Below are 18,898 nucleotides of genomic sequence, written 5' to 3'. Positions count from 1 at the left end.
AAACTGGTGAAACAATTAACTTTGCTTGTTATCTGACCATTCCAGCACCACATGGGAGCACACATATTTGAGGATTTCATGAAGCAAAGGCAACCGATGCAACTCGATGCTACCACCACTTACCAATGCAAAGCAGGGTCTATACAGGCTTTTCAAAGGAAAAATCTGTATGAAATTCAGGGAGAACAGGACTGGAGTTTTTAATATAACCAACCTGGGCTAATACTGTGATGAAGTTACGATTTAAATGAACAGCTTCATAAAGTGCCAGAAGGATGGCCTCATTGGTTCTGAAGGAAAAAAGACAAATGGGAGATGCTCTTATAGTGGAGGAGTTAAAACAGTATAAGCCATCAAGATAAGATTTTGCCCCAGCTCCTCATTATCAATCCCTTTGAGTTTCTAATGCTCTTTATTCCCTTTGGGTTTATGTAAAAGATTCATAGGCAGAGTCAGGGTCTTAACTTTATTCCTGAGGACTAGTTCTTCTCTATTTCATTCACTATTTCCCCTCTCACTTTTCCATCCTAATCCAGTTAAATCCTTAACTGGAGTAGATACAGAGCCCTCTTTCTTTTCAATCCAGAGACTAATGGGAACAATTCTTCAGTTTCTTGCGGCTCAATACATGAGACCAAAGCAGAATTCCCTACAGGTCACTTCTGTTTAAAACTCAAGAAATACTTAATAAATCACCAAAAAGGCTTGAATCTGTAAAAGATTAGCAACAGGTTACATTTCCTACTCTCACATCCAGATTGTTCACCATAAAATTCAAGACACTACAAGAATGTCAGGCACTTACTGTACTGAGATTTTCTCATGGGCATCCGCTATGAACATGCTGCCGACCTGTGGGAGGAAAGGGGAATTGCAGACACTGCAGGAAATGTGAGAAGAGCCTGTGCCTAAGAAGCCTTTAGTGGGTGAAAAGCCAAGCTGCTTGCAGCTTGAGGGTACCTGGAGCTCCAGTCCACCAGTCACACTCACCAAAAGCAGCCAATTTTGAAGATCTTAAAAGAATAAGAAGTTATAAATGAACTAATGAGAACTCCACTAAATTTTCTTTCCTTAAAGGGACTTACACATTCCAAGTACTTCTGTCCAGCTGTCCTCTTCAATGTATAAGTTTAGTAATCACTGACTGTGAGTAAATGTTAACCTAGACGACATCCTCATTCTTCATCTTTCCTGAAAATTGCTTATTTGAAGCCAGAAACTAACTCATGAAGAATAACACAGAAAGCAAGCCTTCATCCAACATAGTATTGTCTTCAGACCAAAACATTTGAGTTTCAGGCCAAAATTTTCTCTACATGAGACCCACTGTTCACCTTTCAGGCCACAGAATCTTTGGTTTGTGTCCCAGGCAGAAAAACCAGGCAGAACCACCAAATGAGTAAATGGAACAGGCTGCCTCAAATATGTAAGGCACTGAGAAAGATGCTCATCACTCTAAAAATCCCTTTTCCACCTTCTTACTAATAACCTAAAACTTCATTTGTTTGGTACGAATTTTTTTCTTCTTGGCTAAAAGGTAACAGTCCCTGGGAGTAATAGAATGTAATTACATCTATTTCATTAACCAAATATCAATACAGCACTCATACTGCTCTGACCACTGAGAGCCTGTACTCATTTATGCTTCAGAGTTAAAGAGTTTATCAAGCGCCTCCCTAGTTCAATCCCCAGCCAGGGAGCTGACCCACATAATGGCGCAGCAGACCTCTTCAGTCTCGCCCATTGCTCCCCTCAGCAGTGTATTTTAGTCAGTTCACCAGTTCTGCTCCCCACTCTGTCTCTGATGAATTTTCTCACCTGCCCCCGACCCCCACACCTCTGGCCTACACCCCAGCTCTTGTATGCATAAATAAATTTTTTTTTAAAAAAAAAAAAAGGAGTACAGGAGGAGGGTCCCACATGGCGCACAGACCTCTCCTGCCGCCCGCTGCTCCCCTCAGCAGTGTACTTTGGTCCTTCTGTCTGTTCTGCTCCCTGCTCTGGCTCTGGTGAATTCTCTCACCCTCCCGCGCTTCTGACTGTACCCAGTGCTTGTATAAATAAATAAATAAATCTTTAAAAAAAAAAAAAAAGGAGTTTATCAAGCCCTTTCCTGAGAGTATGCTCTGAGAAAGAAGGGAAGAAGGCATAGCCACCGACCGGGCAAGCTGACAGAGAGTTGCATTTTTAGGGAGAGGGGGACACTGCTTCCTACAAAGGATACAAAACTTGTCTTGCCCTAGGGCTGATCACTTGAATACTAATGCCCAAGAAGACAGACTTTTTGAATCTGCCCAGATGCTCAGACTTCTTAGGTTTATCTCAGAAAAATCAGTCCGATTATCTGGCCCAAACCCATGCTGCCATGGCTGAGAAACCTTGCTTAGGAGCCTTGCAAACTAGATGAGTAACTTTTCTGAAGCATGCACCTCAGTCCAGACCCTAAGCTGTTAAAGGAGTGGCTCAGACCCACTCCACCAATCCTTCAACTCCAGGACCAGTTACAAGGGGTTAAATGGTCACAGCAGGCAGCCAAGGAACACTCGGGATTGAACTCAGATCTAAACCTTCCTATTCTGGTCCTCAAATAGAAGTAACTCGTTAGGAAGCAAAGTCTGATTTAATATGTGCCTTTTTATAGCCTTTAAAAACTGATTAACTTGAAAAATTTAATCCCAGAGAAACCAGAGCTCTCCTTTCCCCTATTTCACTTGGGTTTGGAAACCACTTAGAGATACAGTTCTCAAAAAAGGATGCTCTGAGCAGCCTCTCACCCTTCATCAAGCCATCACCTCAGACATCTGGACTTAAGTCTAGATTTGTCTACCCCTGCAGACTCACATATTTCTGAGCAGAAGAGGAAAAACAAGTAGGACTTACCATATTTGTTAAAGCAGAGAAAAAACCGCTCTGGTGTTCTTCTTCTTTGTCTTTATACTGCCTGAACAAAAATAACTAAATTGAACTTTACTATTAATTATCAAGTATGTCTTTGTCCTCAGGATTCGAAGTAGTCAGGGCAGGGTATTCATAGAATTCAATTGCTCCAGAAAACAAAAGCATTATGACAATCCAGCCACTGTCATTTCCCCTGCAAGCTAAGAGACACCCATCTGCTCTTGAGGTAGTGTGTACCCAAAATGTCTGGCTACTTTGGGAGAGACTTAGAAAGCAAACTGCAAAAGTGTGAAACTGCTCTAACATATGGCTGATCCACTTATTTCCTAAACAGACTATTACTTGAAAAGTGTGGCAGTGAAATTACTTTAAGGCTCTAACAGTGAAAATCTTATTTGTTTTTGAAGGAAGAGGAGAGAAATTTGTGAACTATTTGTGGCAATGGGAAGATCTGAAATTCCAACACCCAACTGTGTGTGAGGGAAGTCTGGAGAGGAGCAAGAAAGATCCTGCCTGGCCATTGCCAGGACTAGAAACATTTCTGGTTTCCATTCACTGAATACCAGATTCTTCCCCATCCATAACGAGAAAAAGCAAGCATCACTGAAGAGAGTCTCAAGAACAGACATGAACGGGCCTCCCCTGGTGGCGCAGCAGTTGAGCACGCTGGGCTGCGAAGCTGCCCGCAGCCTCTGCAGCGCCGGTTCGATCCCCGGCCACCGGCAAGGGTCCCACATGGCATGCAGACCTCTCCTGCCGCCCGCTGCTCCCCTCAGCAGTGTACTTCGTCAGTCTGCCTGTTCTGTTCCCTGCTCTGGCTCTGGTGAATTCTCTCACCCTCCCGCGCTTCTGACTGTACCCAGTGCTTATATAAATAAATAAATAAATATTTAAAAAAAAAAGAATAGACATGAATGCTGGTAAGTTGCAGTTCATTTCTGATGAAAAAGAAGCATCTGTCGAACAAGAATTAATTCAGTATGTTTTCTCCTATTTTTAGTGCACAAAAAAGCAGTGCTTCACAACCTTTTTACATAGAAAATTATATTTGAGGGCCTCCCTGGTGGCGCAAGGGGCTAAGCACCGCACTATGAAGCTATCTGCAGCCTCTGCAGCACGAGTTAGATCCCCTGCCGGCGAGAGAGCAACCCACATGGCGAAGCAGACCTCTCCTGTCTCGCCCACTGCTCTCCTCAGCAGTGTATTTCAGTCATTTGGCCTGTTCTGTTCCCCACTCTGTCTCTGGTGAATCCTCTCACCCCCCACATCTCTGGCCTGTACCCCAGCTTTTGCATGCATAAATAAATAAATCTTAAAAAAAAAAAAGAAAATGATATTTGTACGATACACTGGGCTAAATGGAAGAGCATACTTGTAGCTAGAAAACTAATTAAAATGCTCAGCAATAAAATATCAAAGGTTGCAAAAGAATAAGCCTAACTGCTTAAACAAAAGTTTAACCTCGTAGCAACTTTCCCCTTGGTATTAGAAACAACCCCTGCTAAAGTCATCAAGCCAAGCCAGAGCAAATACATCTGCCAGCAGCTGTACTAATAGGATAGGTAAGAGAAGTTGACCTAGGAACTGTGCACACCTGCTCCTACTCAACCAATTAAAATGAAAAGTTGATCCTTTCCTTCTGGAAATGTGAACTTACCTATTGTACTCAGATAAAGCCTGAGCAATCACAAGCCCCATTCCCTAGAAAAGAAAAAAGATACCACAAGTAAAATAGTGAAGCAATGAGTAGAGCAGGGAAAACACTGTTATATTCCCATGATCCAAGCCCAAGAAGTTCTACCTGAAAAGTGGGCAACAAGGACAGAAATCCTGGGAAACAAAGTCAAAGCATCAAAAGGAACTTCTGTTGAAATATTTCTTTAATATAATTATCTTACTTCATGTTTCCAGATGTAATCAAAATAAAGTAACAAGGGATAAAACAAGACCAGGCAGATCACTGACAATTTCACTGGGATTATTTTCACCTCAAAAGACAAGCTTGAGCTAGAATAATCAAATAAAAAGCTCTCATCTGTCTCTAAAACAGCCTCAATAAAAGTGACAATGAGTCCCATGCTAAATGAAGATGCATATAGACAAGTCACTCTCTTTCAGGCCACAGGTAAAAACGAGAATAACTGAAGAATCATTCAATAAAGGTTAAAGTAATTATCAACTTTTCCTTGAGAACCTGCTAAGCATAACACCAAGATCAGTTAAGGCCACAAGATGAATTACATGTGCTTTTTTTTATAAAGGAAATTAGAAGACAGAAGAAGGTAAGATGAAAAGAGAATAAAGCCAGATACCTGCTCCTCTTCTTCCTCTCAGTATTCAGAAATTAGATTCTATTTCCCAAATTCTCAAAGGTATATATAGTAGATATATATCATCAACCATGTTTCAGTTGCTCCAAGTCAGGCTATAAATATCATCTGGTTAGTGCTACAAAAAGGTATCTTGGGGCCTCCCCTGGTGGCTCAGCGGTTGAGCGATGGGCTGTGAAGCTGCCCGCAGCCTCTGCAGCGCCAGTTCCATCCCCAGCCGCAGGCAAGGGTCCCACATGGCGCGACAGACCTCTCCTGCTGCGCCTGCTGCTCCCCTCAGCAGTGTATTTCATCAGTCTGCCTGTTCTGTTCCCTGCTCTGGCTCTGGTGAATTCTCTCACCCTCCCGCGCTTCTGACTGATTGTACCCTGCTTGTATAAATAAATAAATAAATATTTAATTTTTTTTAAAAAAGGTATCTTGGCCTCCCTGGTGGCACAAGGGGTTAAGAAGCAACCTATGAAGCTGTCCCCAGCCACTGCAGCACGAATTCAATCCCCTACCAAGGTGCTACCCACATGGCACAGCAGACCTGTCCTGACTCGCCCGCTGCTCCCCACAGCAGTGAATTTCAGTCGTCTACCTGTTCTGTTCCACACTCTGTCTCTGGTGATTCTCTCACCCTCCCATGCCTCTGGCCTGTACCCCAGTTCTTGTATGCATAAATAAATAAATCTTAAAAAAAAAATACCTCCCAGCATTTGGTCATTGAGGGCTTCTCTCCTTTTTTTAAATTTCAGCTTTGTTGAAGTATACTTGACTTAAAAATTACAAGATATTAAAGTGTACATGGTGGTGAATTATTATCTAATTCTTATTCTTGCAAATGTAATTTATTGACTATAGAATAATCAATCTCAACACACTATAACATAAAAAATAACCAATCACTTCATCATGATGAGCAATCACTCAAACATTCCTTACATGATGAAAGATAGAAGATAAAGCAGTTGTGGGGCCTCCCTGGTGGCACAAGGGGTTAAGACTCAGCACTATGAAGCTCTCTGCACCCACTGCACCATGAGTTTGATCCCCAGCCAGGGAACTAACCCACATGGCACAGTAGTCCTCTCCTGTCTCGCCAGCTGTTCCCCTCAGCAGTGTATTTCAGTAGATCCATCTGTTCTGCTCCCCACTCTGTCTCTGGTAAATCCTCTCACACACACACCCTGCCCCCACACCTCTGGCCTACACTCCAGCTCTTGTATGCATAAATAAACAGATAAATTAAAAAAAAAAATATTGATTGACTCCCTCTTTATAGCTAGATGAATTGCATACAATAGCTCTCTGCTCTCTGTTCTAAATGTCCACTGAAAGTAAGGCCACCAAGTGCAAGCAATTAAAACAATACACAAGGATCCAGATACTCACATTGAGGGTGGCCTCATCATCTACAATAGACAGCTTCACAATATATGGATTCACAGACTGTTAAGCAAGAAGAGAGACTCAAGGTAAGTATGGCGTAAGAACACATTAATTAAAACAGTGTTAACAAAAATGTTTCTTGGGCCTCCCTGGTGGTGCAAGGGGTTAAGCACCACACCATGAAGCAATCCACAGCCTCTGCAGCATGAGTTCGATCCCTGGCTGGCCAGGGAGAAATCCACATGGCACAGCAGACCTCTCCTGTCTCGCCCACTGCTCCCCTCAGCAGTGTATTTCACTCAGTCTGCTTGTTCTGCTCCCCGCTCTGTTTCCGGTAAATCCTCCCACCCCCTGCATCTCTGGCCTGTACCCCTGCTCTTGTATGCATAAAATAAATAAAAAAAAAAAAATTTTCGGGCCTCCCCTGGTGGCGCAGGCGGTTGAGCACCGCACTGTGAAGCTGTCCACAGCCTCTGCAAAGCCAGTTCAATCCCGGCCGGGGGCAAGGGTCCCACATGGTGCTGCAGACCTCTCCTGTTGTGCCCGCTGCTCCCCTCAGCAGTATATTTCATCAGTCTGCCTGTTCTGTTCCCTGCTCTGTCTCTGGTGAATCCTCTCACCCTCCCACCACTGGCCTGTACCCCGGTTCTTGTATAAATAAATAAATAAATCTTTTAAAAAAAAGTTTCTTTAAGGCTCTCTCTATAGTGATGCTCCTAATACCCAGGCAAACCCATTTTGCCAGCTGATTCCAGTAAATCTCTCAGTGTACATGGGCATTCCCCAAGCATGGGCATGCATGCATAAACATACAATAACACACACACACACACACACAGAGTTTTGTCCCACTTGCATTTTCCTCTAAGCTAAATCAGGGTCAGACCTATGTCTGTCACTTTTCCCATCTTTCCCTCTTATTTGTTTCTAAGATGTGAACACAAAACTTACTTTGTCCTGTCCTACCAATAATTTGTCCCCCATGGGGACAGTTGTCCTTTGGGCAACATAAAAGCTTCTTTGCCATAGGGCACAAATTTATTAATTGCTAACTTACACTCTCATCCCAAAGGCTCCCTAACCACACCATTCCACAAACTATATGCAAGGACTGAGTCACCCACCCGTAAAACAAAGCCACCTTGGGGGTGGAAAGTGGCAGCTGCTTAACAGCCAGAGAGGCCATTTATGGATCCGATTCCCAAATAACACTGCAGGGGAACTGAAAAAAAAAGGATGTTAATTACCCAAACTACAATCTGGTCAGGACACTGGGATTTAATGATTGTCCCATCACTTATAGCATTGGAAGATTTCTTGAGTTTTTCCAGACCCATCTCAGCTGGGCAGCATATGGAAATGGACACATATTTAAACTCATTAAGCAGTTGGGCCATCTCCTACCAGTGGGATGAGAACCAATAAACTGCTCACCTTGAAAACACCACCCATGGGATGTGAGCAAAGATCTGATCTAGATCAGACACCAATTCTAACCCAAGGGAAGCAAGGAACAATAGTTCTCAGATTGGTAGTTTTTACAGCAACCAAGAAAACTCATTACTGAGAAAGTTGGAAACTCAACTGAAAGGCTAACCCCCCACATAGACCTTATTTAATCAAGTTTCGGAGTGCATCTTTCGAATACCAATTGGGAATAGAGAAAGAGACAGTTTTGCTTTCTTAGCAGTCCAAATGTTTATAACGTTTCTACAATACAACTCTAAGGAGATACATACAATCCACCCAATTTGTCAATTGACCTAAGAGAGGACAGCTCTCAACACATCTTCCTATAACCAAGAGAATAACTGTGCTGATGTTACAGACTTTAAACAAGATCCAATTCAAGTAGATCCTTGGTAAAGAAAACCAGGAGTAAGGTGTCATCACAGTGAGAACACTAGAAGCAGGCTACTGCTTCCTGGCATAATTTTTGAAAGTCACTTTCATAAAAGGTGACTTTGTAGGTAATAAGAGTCATCTGATTACCAAATAGCCTGTGCTTTAGCAGCAGCTGAGGAAAAAAGCAAAGTGGCTAAAAGTGAGGGTTTCAGTTCTAACTCCACTGCTTACTGTGATGAGTTAGGCACACTGATTAATCTAGGCTCAATTTCCCCATCTGTAAAAAGAGGATACTATTTTCTTCTTTGGGGTTGCTATGAGACTTAAATGAAATAAGACATAAAATCCTTAGCACAGTACTTGACAAATGGTAAAGGTTCAATAACAAGTAGTGGTATTTACCACATTCAAAGGAAGCTCTTTGTGTGGAAAAAAAGGAGACGAAAGAAACAACTTGCAACTGGACACAAAAAACAATTTTGTAATTCCTGGAAAATGTCATGGCCAGGGCAGCAATTGGGGACTGAGCCACTTCATCTCAGGAGACTTGGCCAACCTAGACAGCCGGGATCTCAAGGCTATGAAATAGTCTACTCTACCAAACGCTGATTTTCCTTAACACTATATGTGTTGTTGGTCATGTTTTAAAGCTGGAGGCAATCTATTTTTCATCCATAAGACAGATCTTGTGAGTCTTCACAAAATCATTCTGTTAGTGTCCTGTCTAGCCTTTATTTCCTCTAAAACCATAATTAGCCTTTATATTGCTCTCCCCTAGACTTTTTTTTTTCTTTTGCCTCACTCTATTTCTTTAGCTGAAAGGATTAAACAAAATGCATTATTTGAAGTAAGGAGGAACTATCTGTACTTACTATGTGACATCTTCCCATCATTTCCATTCCTTAAGTCCAAAACCTTATTTGCCATCACTGCAGTTCGGCACCTAGCCTGTCTAGTGTCCTCTGCACCTTTCTAGAAAGGTTACAACCTATCCCACTGGTGATGGGATTGGCCATGGTGGCATCTGGAAAACTATTCTCACTAGCACATACCATCTCAAAGTAGTTTGCATAAAGCGTCACTAGCTTTTGGTTTTCCTATGGTCATGCAAAATTCCACATGTTCCTGTCAAAAACCTTCCTGTTCCATGCCACCAGGTTTCCTTAATGGTTTCTGGTGAATGACTTATATGAAAAACTGTAAAGCCCAGATAAATTATGCCCACCAGCTTGTCCTTGCCTACTATATTAATTCTTCTGGGACTTCTGACAGACTGGAGATACATACTTCACCCCAGAAATATGATTTTCTCGAGTTCCTTAGCAATGTCCAATTTTTCAGGCTGACATGTCAGAGAGCCCTGGTTGAGCAGGGTTCAGGTCACATTTAGAGAAGCCAAACCATTGCCTCAGAGAGTCCTGCACCCAGCAGAATGTTCTGAAAGTATTCATTACTGATGATGGCACTTTCCTATCACATATAACTCAACTCTTTTTAACTATCTTCAGCATTTTTTCCTCCGCTATTTTTCTTGATCTTGTAATAAGACCCCAGAGGCTAGTACACATGACAGAGATCAAAACAGCTACCATGCCAACCTCTCTGGATCACCAGTCAAACAGGTCTTGGTTATAAATTACATATTTATTAGTAGCTCTATTTGCCAGTTGTTCCAAAACAATGAAAGCAATCAGCTTCTGAGATTTATAACACATTAATAGTGTTCCACATATACTTGTTAAGTACTCTTCTCTCACATTCTCCCCTTCTTTCATAAACCTCCTTAAGAATAGGCTTCACGGCCTCCTTGGTGGCGCAAGGGGTTAAGCACTGCACTATGAAGCAATCTGCAGCCTCTGCAGCACGAGTTCAATCCCTGCCTGGCCAGAGTGAACCATATAGCAAAGCAGATCTCTCCTGTCTCGCGTGCTGCTCCCCTCAGCAGTGTATTTTAGTCATTCTGCCTGTTCTGTTTCCCACTATGTCTCTGGTGAATCCTCCCACCCCCTGCATCTCTGGCTTGTAGCCCAGCTCTTGTATGCATAAATAAATAAATCTTTAAAAAAAAAAAAAAGAATAGGCTTCAGATTTACTTTTTTTTTTTTAAAGATTTATTTATTTATTTATACAAGCACTGGGCACAGTCAGAAGCGCAGGAGGGCGAGAGAATTCACCAGAGCCAGAGTGGGGAGCAGAGCAGGCAGAAGGACCGAAGTACACTGCTGAGGGGAGCAGCGGGTGGCAGGAGAGGCCCACGCGCCATGTGGGACCCTCGCCCATGGCTGGGGACGAACCGGCACTGCAGAGGCTGGGGGCAGCTTCACAACCCAGCGCTCAACTGCTGCACCACCGGGGAGGCCCCAGATTTACTTTTAACCTACCACTTAACCTGGCTAGAAATCACGTCAAAAATCATTGAGTAAAAAAAAAAATTTTTTTCTTAATAACTTAATGAAAATCCAAAAGCTCAAAAATGAAAATCCTCCCTCCACCTGGCCCACCTCTCACAGCACTGCTACTTATGAAGTGAGAAAGCCAGGCTGCCCAACACAGTTCCTGAGCTATAGGTTCAGGGTTCCCTTTTCCTCCAAAACAACCCTCAGTGAGGCTCCTGATATCCCCCGGCAGCTCCTTTCTTTTTTGACTATTGAAAAGAATCACACCAACCCAAGTATAAATCTCTGAGTCCTGTTCTTCATCTCAAAAACCTATAAATCTGCCCTTGGTTAACTCAGGGCAAAGAGAACTGGAGAACTGATAAGGTTTTGTCTTCGATCTTCCATTAAAATCAGAAAAAGGCCCCAGATCAAAAGAGACACTTACATAGGTGAACTTGCTAAGAATTGCAACATCTGAAAGTCCAATATTCCGAAACAGATGCATGAGGTGGTTCCCAATCTTAGCTAATCATGATACTCAACAGGGGATCATAACATCCAAAAAAAGGCTAAAAAACAAAAACTAGATTCCCAGGTCCCCGCCCAGAGATTCTGATTCAGTGTATTAAGTGTAAAGCCCAGAGATTTCTTCTTTTTAAAAAGTTCCTAAGCGGTGGGCCTCCCTGGTGGTGCAGGGGTTAAAGACAGAGCTGTCAGGGTATTGCCAGCCACTGCAGCACAAGTTCAACCCCAGACGGTTAGGGAGCTGGCCTACATGGCGAGATCGACCTCTCCTGTGTCGCCCGCTGCCTACCAGTGTGTTTCGGTACATCTGCGTGTTCTGCTCCCCACTCTCCTTGAATTCTCTCACACCCCCGTACCTCAGTTCTTGTATGCATAAATAAATAAATCTTAAAAAAAAAAAAGTTCCGGGCCTCCCCGGTGGCGCAGCGGTTGAGCGCTGGGTTGCGAAGCTGCCCGCGGCCTCTGCAGCGCCGGTTCGATCCCCAGCTGTTCCCGGCCACCGGAGGAGGGTCCCACATGGCGCGCAGACCTCTCCTGCCGCCCGCTGCTCCCCTCAGCAGTGTGCTTCGGTCCTTCTGCCTGCTCTGCTCCCCGCTCTGGCTCTGGTGAATTCTCTCACCCTCCCGCGCTTCTGACTGTACCCAGTGCATGTATAAACAAAACAAACAAACAAACCAGCAAACAAATAAATAAAGCATGCCTCTATAAAAAAAAAAAAAAAAAAAAAAAAGTTCCTAGGTGATTCTAATAATAATCCTCAGGTTTAGAAACTACTATATTAAGGGACATTTGCTCATTTTATTAGAAGTTGCAGCACAGGAATCCTTTAAACAGCTACATCCTTTGCATTAAATATAGGATTTGCAGAATTTGGTATATCAAAGATGACCTATATATCATTTACTAGAAACATGTCTTCACACTAAGCAAAGTCCTCTATGAGTGGCTGCACTGAAAAGATTATAGCAAGTAACAAAAGTTCACTAAGGGACCAACTTACCTCATATTTTCTATAGTTTACCAGCAAAGCCAAGAGGACAACAGCATCATACCCATGCTCCCGACGACTTGGGGGATGGGAGAGTATCTGTAATAAGAACCAATAATGTATGAGACTGCTAACTCCTAGTTCCTGGAAATGCAGATAGAGAAAATTATGGAGGTGGTTTACCCAAACGTGAAAGAAGTGACTAGGTAATTGGCCTACCTGTAAAATTGCTTCAAATATACTGTTGATCATTACATACTCCAGGATAGTGTTTTGGCTGATGTTATCTGTCACCTGAATGCAATAAAAGGCTTTTTAAAGTCTACACAGAGGCACTCTGATAGCTCATGTATATCTCTTCCCTAGCATATAAAAGAAACAGAAATGTTAAAACATTCTACCAGATACTAAATCTTCCATTAGCACCTCTGAAGCCAGCAACAGAGTCTTACAGACAGACACTGGAAGAGTAGAAAATCAACATACAAAACTTCCTAATCATTGAATGTCTCATGTTTTTCTCAGACCCTCACAAAAGCATTTGCTCAACAGCTTCTTAGGTTTCATTCCTCCAATGCAAAGGAAGCAGTTTATGACCCAGAAGTCCTGGAGTGGTAGCAGAGAAAGGGCACTACCTGACGGGCATAAACACCCTGCCCTCCTCCCATAGGAAGGCATAGGCCAGCTTCCACTTCTGTAATCAAAATCAGAAATAAGTAAAAAATATTCAGTATCACAAAAACTATTTCCAAGCAAGACCAGAGGAGAAGGGACAAATCTGACAATCCAGAAAAGAGCAGTTCTCCAGGAATGGCACTTCTAAAGTGATAAATACCACAGATCCTACAGGTTAAAATGCCAGCAGCTGCCCCAGAGAACAACTTCCAGGAAGTGAAAACCCATGTAACTAATTTTCTTCCTCCACACATTTAATGCCCCAGTAAAGAATTTTGTTTTACTTTCTAACTTTGGCCCAAAACATTCAAATAAGTTTGTCCCCACTGTCAGTTAATATCCTTGACAAAAGAAACCTACGGCTGGGTCACTTACAGTCACTAAGCAAAGGAGAAGTTTCAGGCATAAACTCTTCAGACTTTCAGAGCCTTCTGCACAAAGCAATGAATCCAAACTCTCCATCAGGTTCTGAGAAAGAGAACAGTTAAGTATTAAACTGTATCAAATAACACCTCCATTATGTCTTTGTCCAACTCTGGGTTATGTTACACAGGGTAATGTGAGCAGCACACAATAAAAGAACCATCATTCCCTGAGGTCTAGGCCTTGCAAGATTAGAAAGAGAGGGTCTCCCTAGTGGCGCAGGAGTTAAGTCTCAGTGCTATCAAGCTATCCCCAGCCACTGCAGTGTGAGTTTGATCCCCGGCCAGGGAGCTGACCCACATGGCACAGTAGACCTCTCCTGTCTTACCCGCTGCTACCCTCAGATCTGCCTGTTCTGCTCCTCATTCTGTCTTTGGTGAATCCTCTCACCCCCAACACCTCTGGTCTACACCCCAGTTCTTGTATGCATAAATTTTAAAAAATCTAAAAAAAAGATTACAGAGAGAAAAGACAGACATCAAAGTCTGGTTATTTGGGGACGTTCTTTACAACAACTGCATAGAACAATAAAGAATTCACTACCCTACCAAATGAGTGCTTGCAGTCTTTCATCCTTTATATGAGGATAAGAGACTGTTATTTCATTTAGGTTAGAATGAAATAACAATAATATTGGTTAAATCAAAGTACATAAGTTTAAAAAGATAAATAAATAATAGAATAATTAAAATTTGATTAAATGAATTTAAAATAAATTAAATAAATGGGTAAGTTCAAGGTTAATAATAATAATTAAATGACTGTAGATATATTTCATTATTTGATAAGGAGAAGATATCATTTGATACAGGTACACTGAATAGACAACAAAGAGACAGTATCATATTACTGGCCATATGCACTGTCCAGCAAAGCTTGTTCATGTCCATCTGGTCAATGCTACTAAATAGTGTGATTGGAGTTTATCATTTTTACTAGCAACTGATAGACCCAAAGTAATTAAAAGATGAAACCCTTAGAAACTACAATGGAAGTAGGAAGAAAAGAAGTATTTTACATTAATGAAGGGGGAGAATAAATGGAGAATAAGGATTTAACATGCTGGAAGAGCAAATGAAGATTCAAAATAAACTATTCAGTTCAATTCAACGAGTACATAGGCTCACTATATGCTAACTATTGTGCTTTCAAAGCATTTAAGAAAAAAATAAGACAATGACCTTTACTGTTCACCAATTCTCTCAGGGTATTTTTAGCCCATTGAGAGGGTAAAATAAGTATAGCTTTCATTCAATGGCTTCTATGACAGAAACACACACAAAGGAAGGGAATTAGCAAAGAAGTCACGAATTCCAGGACTCCTCAGTGTGGATCATATATTGAAAAACAGTAAGAGTTAACTAAAATTTGAGGAGGAGAGGAATTCTAGATAGGCATTAACATGATCAAAGACATATGAGGGATGAAACAGTCCTAGGTATGAAACTGGAACACAAGTAGCTTGTTAATATGGAAGGACAGAGTAAGGCATAGTGGTGAGATGAGGCTGCTGAAGTAAACAGAGAACAGATCATTAAAGTTTTATAAGGTTAACTATGGGATTTGGTCTTTATCCTGTTAGTGATAGGAAACTAATGAGGGGTTTTAAAAGCAGAAAAGATTTGAGTGTAAGTGTGGTGTCAGTACAGATGATATATTTAAAGAGGGTGCTTGGAGGGAAGGAGACAAATGAAGACTAATCTATCAATTTTCTGAGGATAGTTGCCATGTTTTATTTACCTCTGTATCCCCAGTGCCTGGCATATAGGAACTAAACAAATGTTTGTCAGAAGACTGAATGAAGGCATCACTGCAATAGTTCAAGTAAGAGATAATGGGGATATTGACAGTTGGGGGGGGAAAAAGACAGATATGAGAATTACGAGCTGAGGTAAAATTAACTGAGATTGGTGACCGTCTGGATAAGAAACATAAGGGAGAGGAAAGAGTCAAGGAGGACTCCTGGGTTTCCAGCTTAAGGAACTATAAAGACACGTGCCCCACTCTTACAGGGAATGAATGAGGAAGAAACAGGAGTTTCATCTTATATTAAGGCTGTGTGGTGGTGCTGAGAAAATAGTCTCACACCACTCCCAAGGAAAATAAATGTAAGAGAAAAAAGGTTAAGCTGGCTGTCCTGACATATGGTGGATGAGAATGGTAAAATCAGTTGCCTTCATCAGAAGTGCCCATCACAGGAATGTGGTGTTAGCATTTTTATGGGCAGCCGTTCTGACAAACATTATTGTGGCAAATGTTGTTTGACCTTTGTTTCAACAAACCAGAAGACAAGTAATTGCATATGGGTTAATAAAAGAAATCAACTAACAACAACAACAAAAATAAAAGTCATTGTGTTATATAAGCAAGCCCAACATTTAAAATTAAAGTAACCCTGTTTATTAATTTGTTATTTAATTCATAAATATATGAAAGAACACATGATTACATATTATAAATTATAAAATAAACTGCTAATCTTTATCCTGCAGGGAAAGGGTACTTCAATTCAAATTTGAATTTCAAATTTTCCTTTACTTAGATAAATCAAATCTGTAAAATAAAAACCAAATTCAAGGCTAGATTCAACCATCTATCTCTATGAGTCTAAATCTTCTATTATGTCTGTCTGCAGATGATATCCTTAAACTGCTGTCAGAAGCAACCATCACATGCACAACTGCAGCTTATACCTCACCTTCATACACAGCTCCGCCTTGTCGAAGCCCATTAGCATGTTGATAATGTCAAACCCAGAAGTAGACTTATTTTTCTGATGGACTCCTCGAATGAGTGCACACAAGGTCTGCAGAGAAGAAAGAAAGAATTCTTTCTAGAAAAGAAGTCTCAAAATGAGGGCACTGGACCTATAGCCTCACATTGCAATTTCAGAAACTCCTTCTTACTGACATTCAATTGTTCCACTATTCTGAGCTCCAAAACACAGTTTAAGTCTTAATATGTGCAAAATTCAGAAACTATAAGCAAAATAACAACTAAAACTATCATCATCCTTTCGTTGGTTTTGGCCATCCTCTTAAAAAATTGCACTACAGACAAAGACTAGAAAATAATATTAAAAAAGAAAAATAAATAAATCTTGAGTTTGAATCACGGGACTGGTGGAGTTTTCCTTTATTTAAATATATTTTAGGACTCACAGTTTATCATTTCTAATAGTTATTTTAATAACTACAAATTTGAAGTCCCTATATAACAACTAATTTCTTCAAATCTTAAATTCGCACAATCCCCTTGGGCCTCCCCAGTGGTGTGCAGCAGTTGAGCACTGGGCTGAGAAGCTGCCGGCAGCCTCTGCAGCGCCGGTTCAATCCCCGGCCACCGGCGAGGGTCCCACATGGCGCGCAGACCTCTCCTGCCACGCCCACTGCTCCCCTCAGCAGTGTATTTCGTCAGTCTGCCTGTTCTGCTCCCTGCTCTGGCGAATTCTCTCACCCTCCCACACTTCTGACTGTACCCAGTGCTTGTATAAATAAATAAATAAATCTTTAAAAAAAAAATTCACACAATCCCCATTCACTACTTAATAGCTTGAAAAAATTATCTTCAATCACTCAGTTTTCTCATCTATAAAATGGGAATGATGACAATTGCACCCATCTCATCAGGATGTTTTGAGGACCATGTGAATGTAACTTAATGCTGTAAAGCACTTAGAAATAGGCCCTGAAACTTTGTTAAAGCTCAGTAAGTATATCAGTTATTACAATAATGTACTACATTTTTATGGGTCACCAAATGACTTCATGTCAATTTATTTCCACTGAACTAATAAGCAGCTTACAATTCGTGTCTCCAACGTGAACCACTGCAATAAACGGAAGTGCAATTTCCAACTTTCAATGCACCCCTATAACTTTGGAGCTCAAAATGTGGAACTTACTATAGCAAAGAATAACAAGGCTCCAGGATAAGTATGGTCCTTCTTTCTAGGGCTTCAGCTCAAGAGGTAATTTCTATATTCTAAAGATGAGAAAACTGGGGCTCAAGAAGTAATTTGCATGTCAAGTAAATTAGAAACTTAAACCCAATTTACCAAAAGTTCCAATAAATCCTTTATGCTGTCATGCATTTTTCAATCACTGCCTTAGGCATTCAGCCCAATCTAAGGCTGCTAGACAATAAACTCCGTAAATTTTGGTTTATCATCCATTCAACAAAAATTGATTTCTACAGTGCTGACTATTTGCCAGACACTGTTCATACACTAAAGTATTGAATGAAACTTTCAGTCTTTCCCTTCAAAAATCTATCAATCATCCCCATATCACGTGGCACATAAAACAGTAATTCAAGAAACAGTCACTGAAGGAATCCTCACCATAATCATGCCGCTTAGCATTTACAATACAAATTCTTAAATGTTTTTAGAGTTACAGACCCTTTTGAGAATCTGACAAACACCCTCTCTCCATAAAAAAATGTACATATGCACAGACAATATTACACATAATTTTAGGGAGTAAAAAACCCTCTGAAGTCTGAGATTAAGAATTCCTGATTTAAAAAGAAATTACAATAATAAGAATCTCTTCAAATTTATGCTATAGATGACACATCCCTGCTTTAGTTTCTACTCTCTCTCTTCCTTTCCTCAAGTAATAATAAGTATTCTATCAAAAAATCTGCCTTGGCATTAGATCAAATTATACAAATGGACAAGACTGTTACTATAAGTATTACTTTGTTTAACCAGGAACTAACGTGGCTGTGCCACTTCAGATTACTTTAAAAAATACAGAAAAAAAGCCTTCCTGGTGGCGCAAGGGGTTAAGACGCAACCTATAAAGCTATTCGCAGCCACTGTAGCACTAGTTCGATCCCTGGCCAGGAAGCTATCCACATGGTGCAGCAGACCTCTCCTGTCTTGCCCGCTGTTCCCCTCAGCAGTGTATTTCAGCCAGTCTGCTTGTTCTGTTCCCCGCTCTGTCTCTGGTGAATCCTCTCACCTGTATCCCAGTTCTTGTATGCATAAATAAATAAATCTTTTTTTTTAAAGATTTATTTATTTTTATACAAGAGATAGGGTACAGGCCAGAGGCACAGGAGGGTGAGAGGATTCACCAGAGACAGAGTGGGGAGCACAACAGGCAGGAAGCAGCGGGTGTGACAGGAGAGGTCTGCCACGTCATGTGGGAATCTCCCTGGCCAGCCGGGAATCAAACTGGTGCTGCAAAGGCTGCAGACAGCTTCACAACACTGCGCTCAACCCGCTGCGCCACCGGGGAGCCCCCTAAATAAATCTTTAAAATTAAAAAATTTTTTAAAATCCTCCTGCAGGGCCTTCCTGGTGGCACAAGGGGTTAGGTCTCAGAACTATCAAGCTAAGGTCACCCACTCCAGTTTGATCTCCAGCCAGGGAACAACCCACATGGCGCAGAGGACCTCTCCCATCTCACCCACTGCTCTCCAGTGTATTTCAGTGGATCTGCCTGTTCTGC

The 18,898-nt window shown here is 41.5% G+C and overlaps 1 protein-coding gene across 3 annotated transcripts in view; it reads right to left on the bottom strand.

Annotated features, from left to right (window-relative positions):
* ARMH3 (armadillo like helical domain containing 3) overlaps positions 1–18,898 on the bottom strand; it is a 196,237-nt gene that overhangs the window by 160,746 nt on the left and 16,593 nt on the right. For all 3 annotated transcript variants that reach the window (XM_037497405.2, XM_037497406.2, XM_054690559.1), the window contains 9 exons: positions 16,135–16,242; positions 13,389–13,481; positions 12,558–12,632; positions 12,351–12,437; positions 6,606–6,662; positions 4,556–4,599; positions 2,881–2,941; positions 806–852; positions 215–290 (listed from right to left, as the gene is read on the bottom strand). In XM_037497405.2, the coding sequence (XP_037353302.1) occupies positions 215–290; positions 806–852; positions 2,881–2,941; positions 4,556–4,599; positions 6,606–6,662; positions 12,351–12,437; positions 12,558–12,632; positions 13,389–13,481; positions 16,135–16,242 (648 nt within the window). The remainder of the gene's footprint in view (positions 1–214; positions 291–805; positions 853–2,880; positions 2,942–4,555; positions 4,600–6,605; positions 6,663–12,350; positions 12,438–12,557; positions 12,633–13,388; positions 13,482–16,134; positions 16,243–18,898) is intronic.

This window comes from Talpa occidentalis, unplaced genomic scaffold (assembly GCF_014898055.3).
Source record: "Talpa occidentalis isolate TD23 unplaced genomic scaffold, MPIMG_talOcc4v2.1 talOcc4.8, whole genome shotgun sequence".
NCBI classification, from domain to species: Eukaryota; Metazoa; Chordata; class Mammalia; order Eulipotyphla; family Talpidae; genus Talpa; species Talpa occidentalis.
This window is presented reverse-complemented; position numbering and strand designations above follow the sequence as displayed.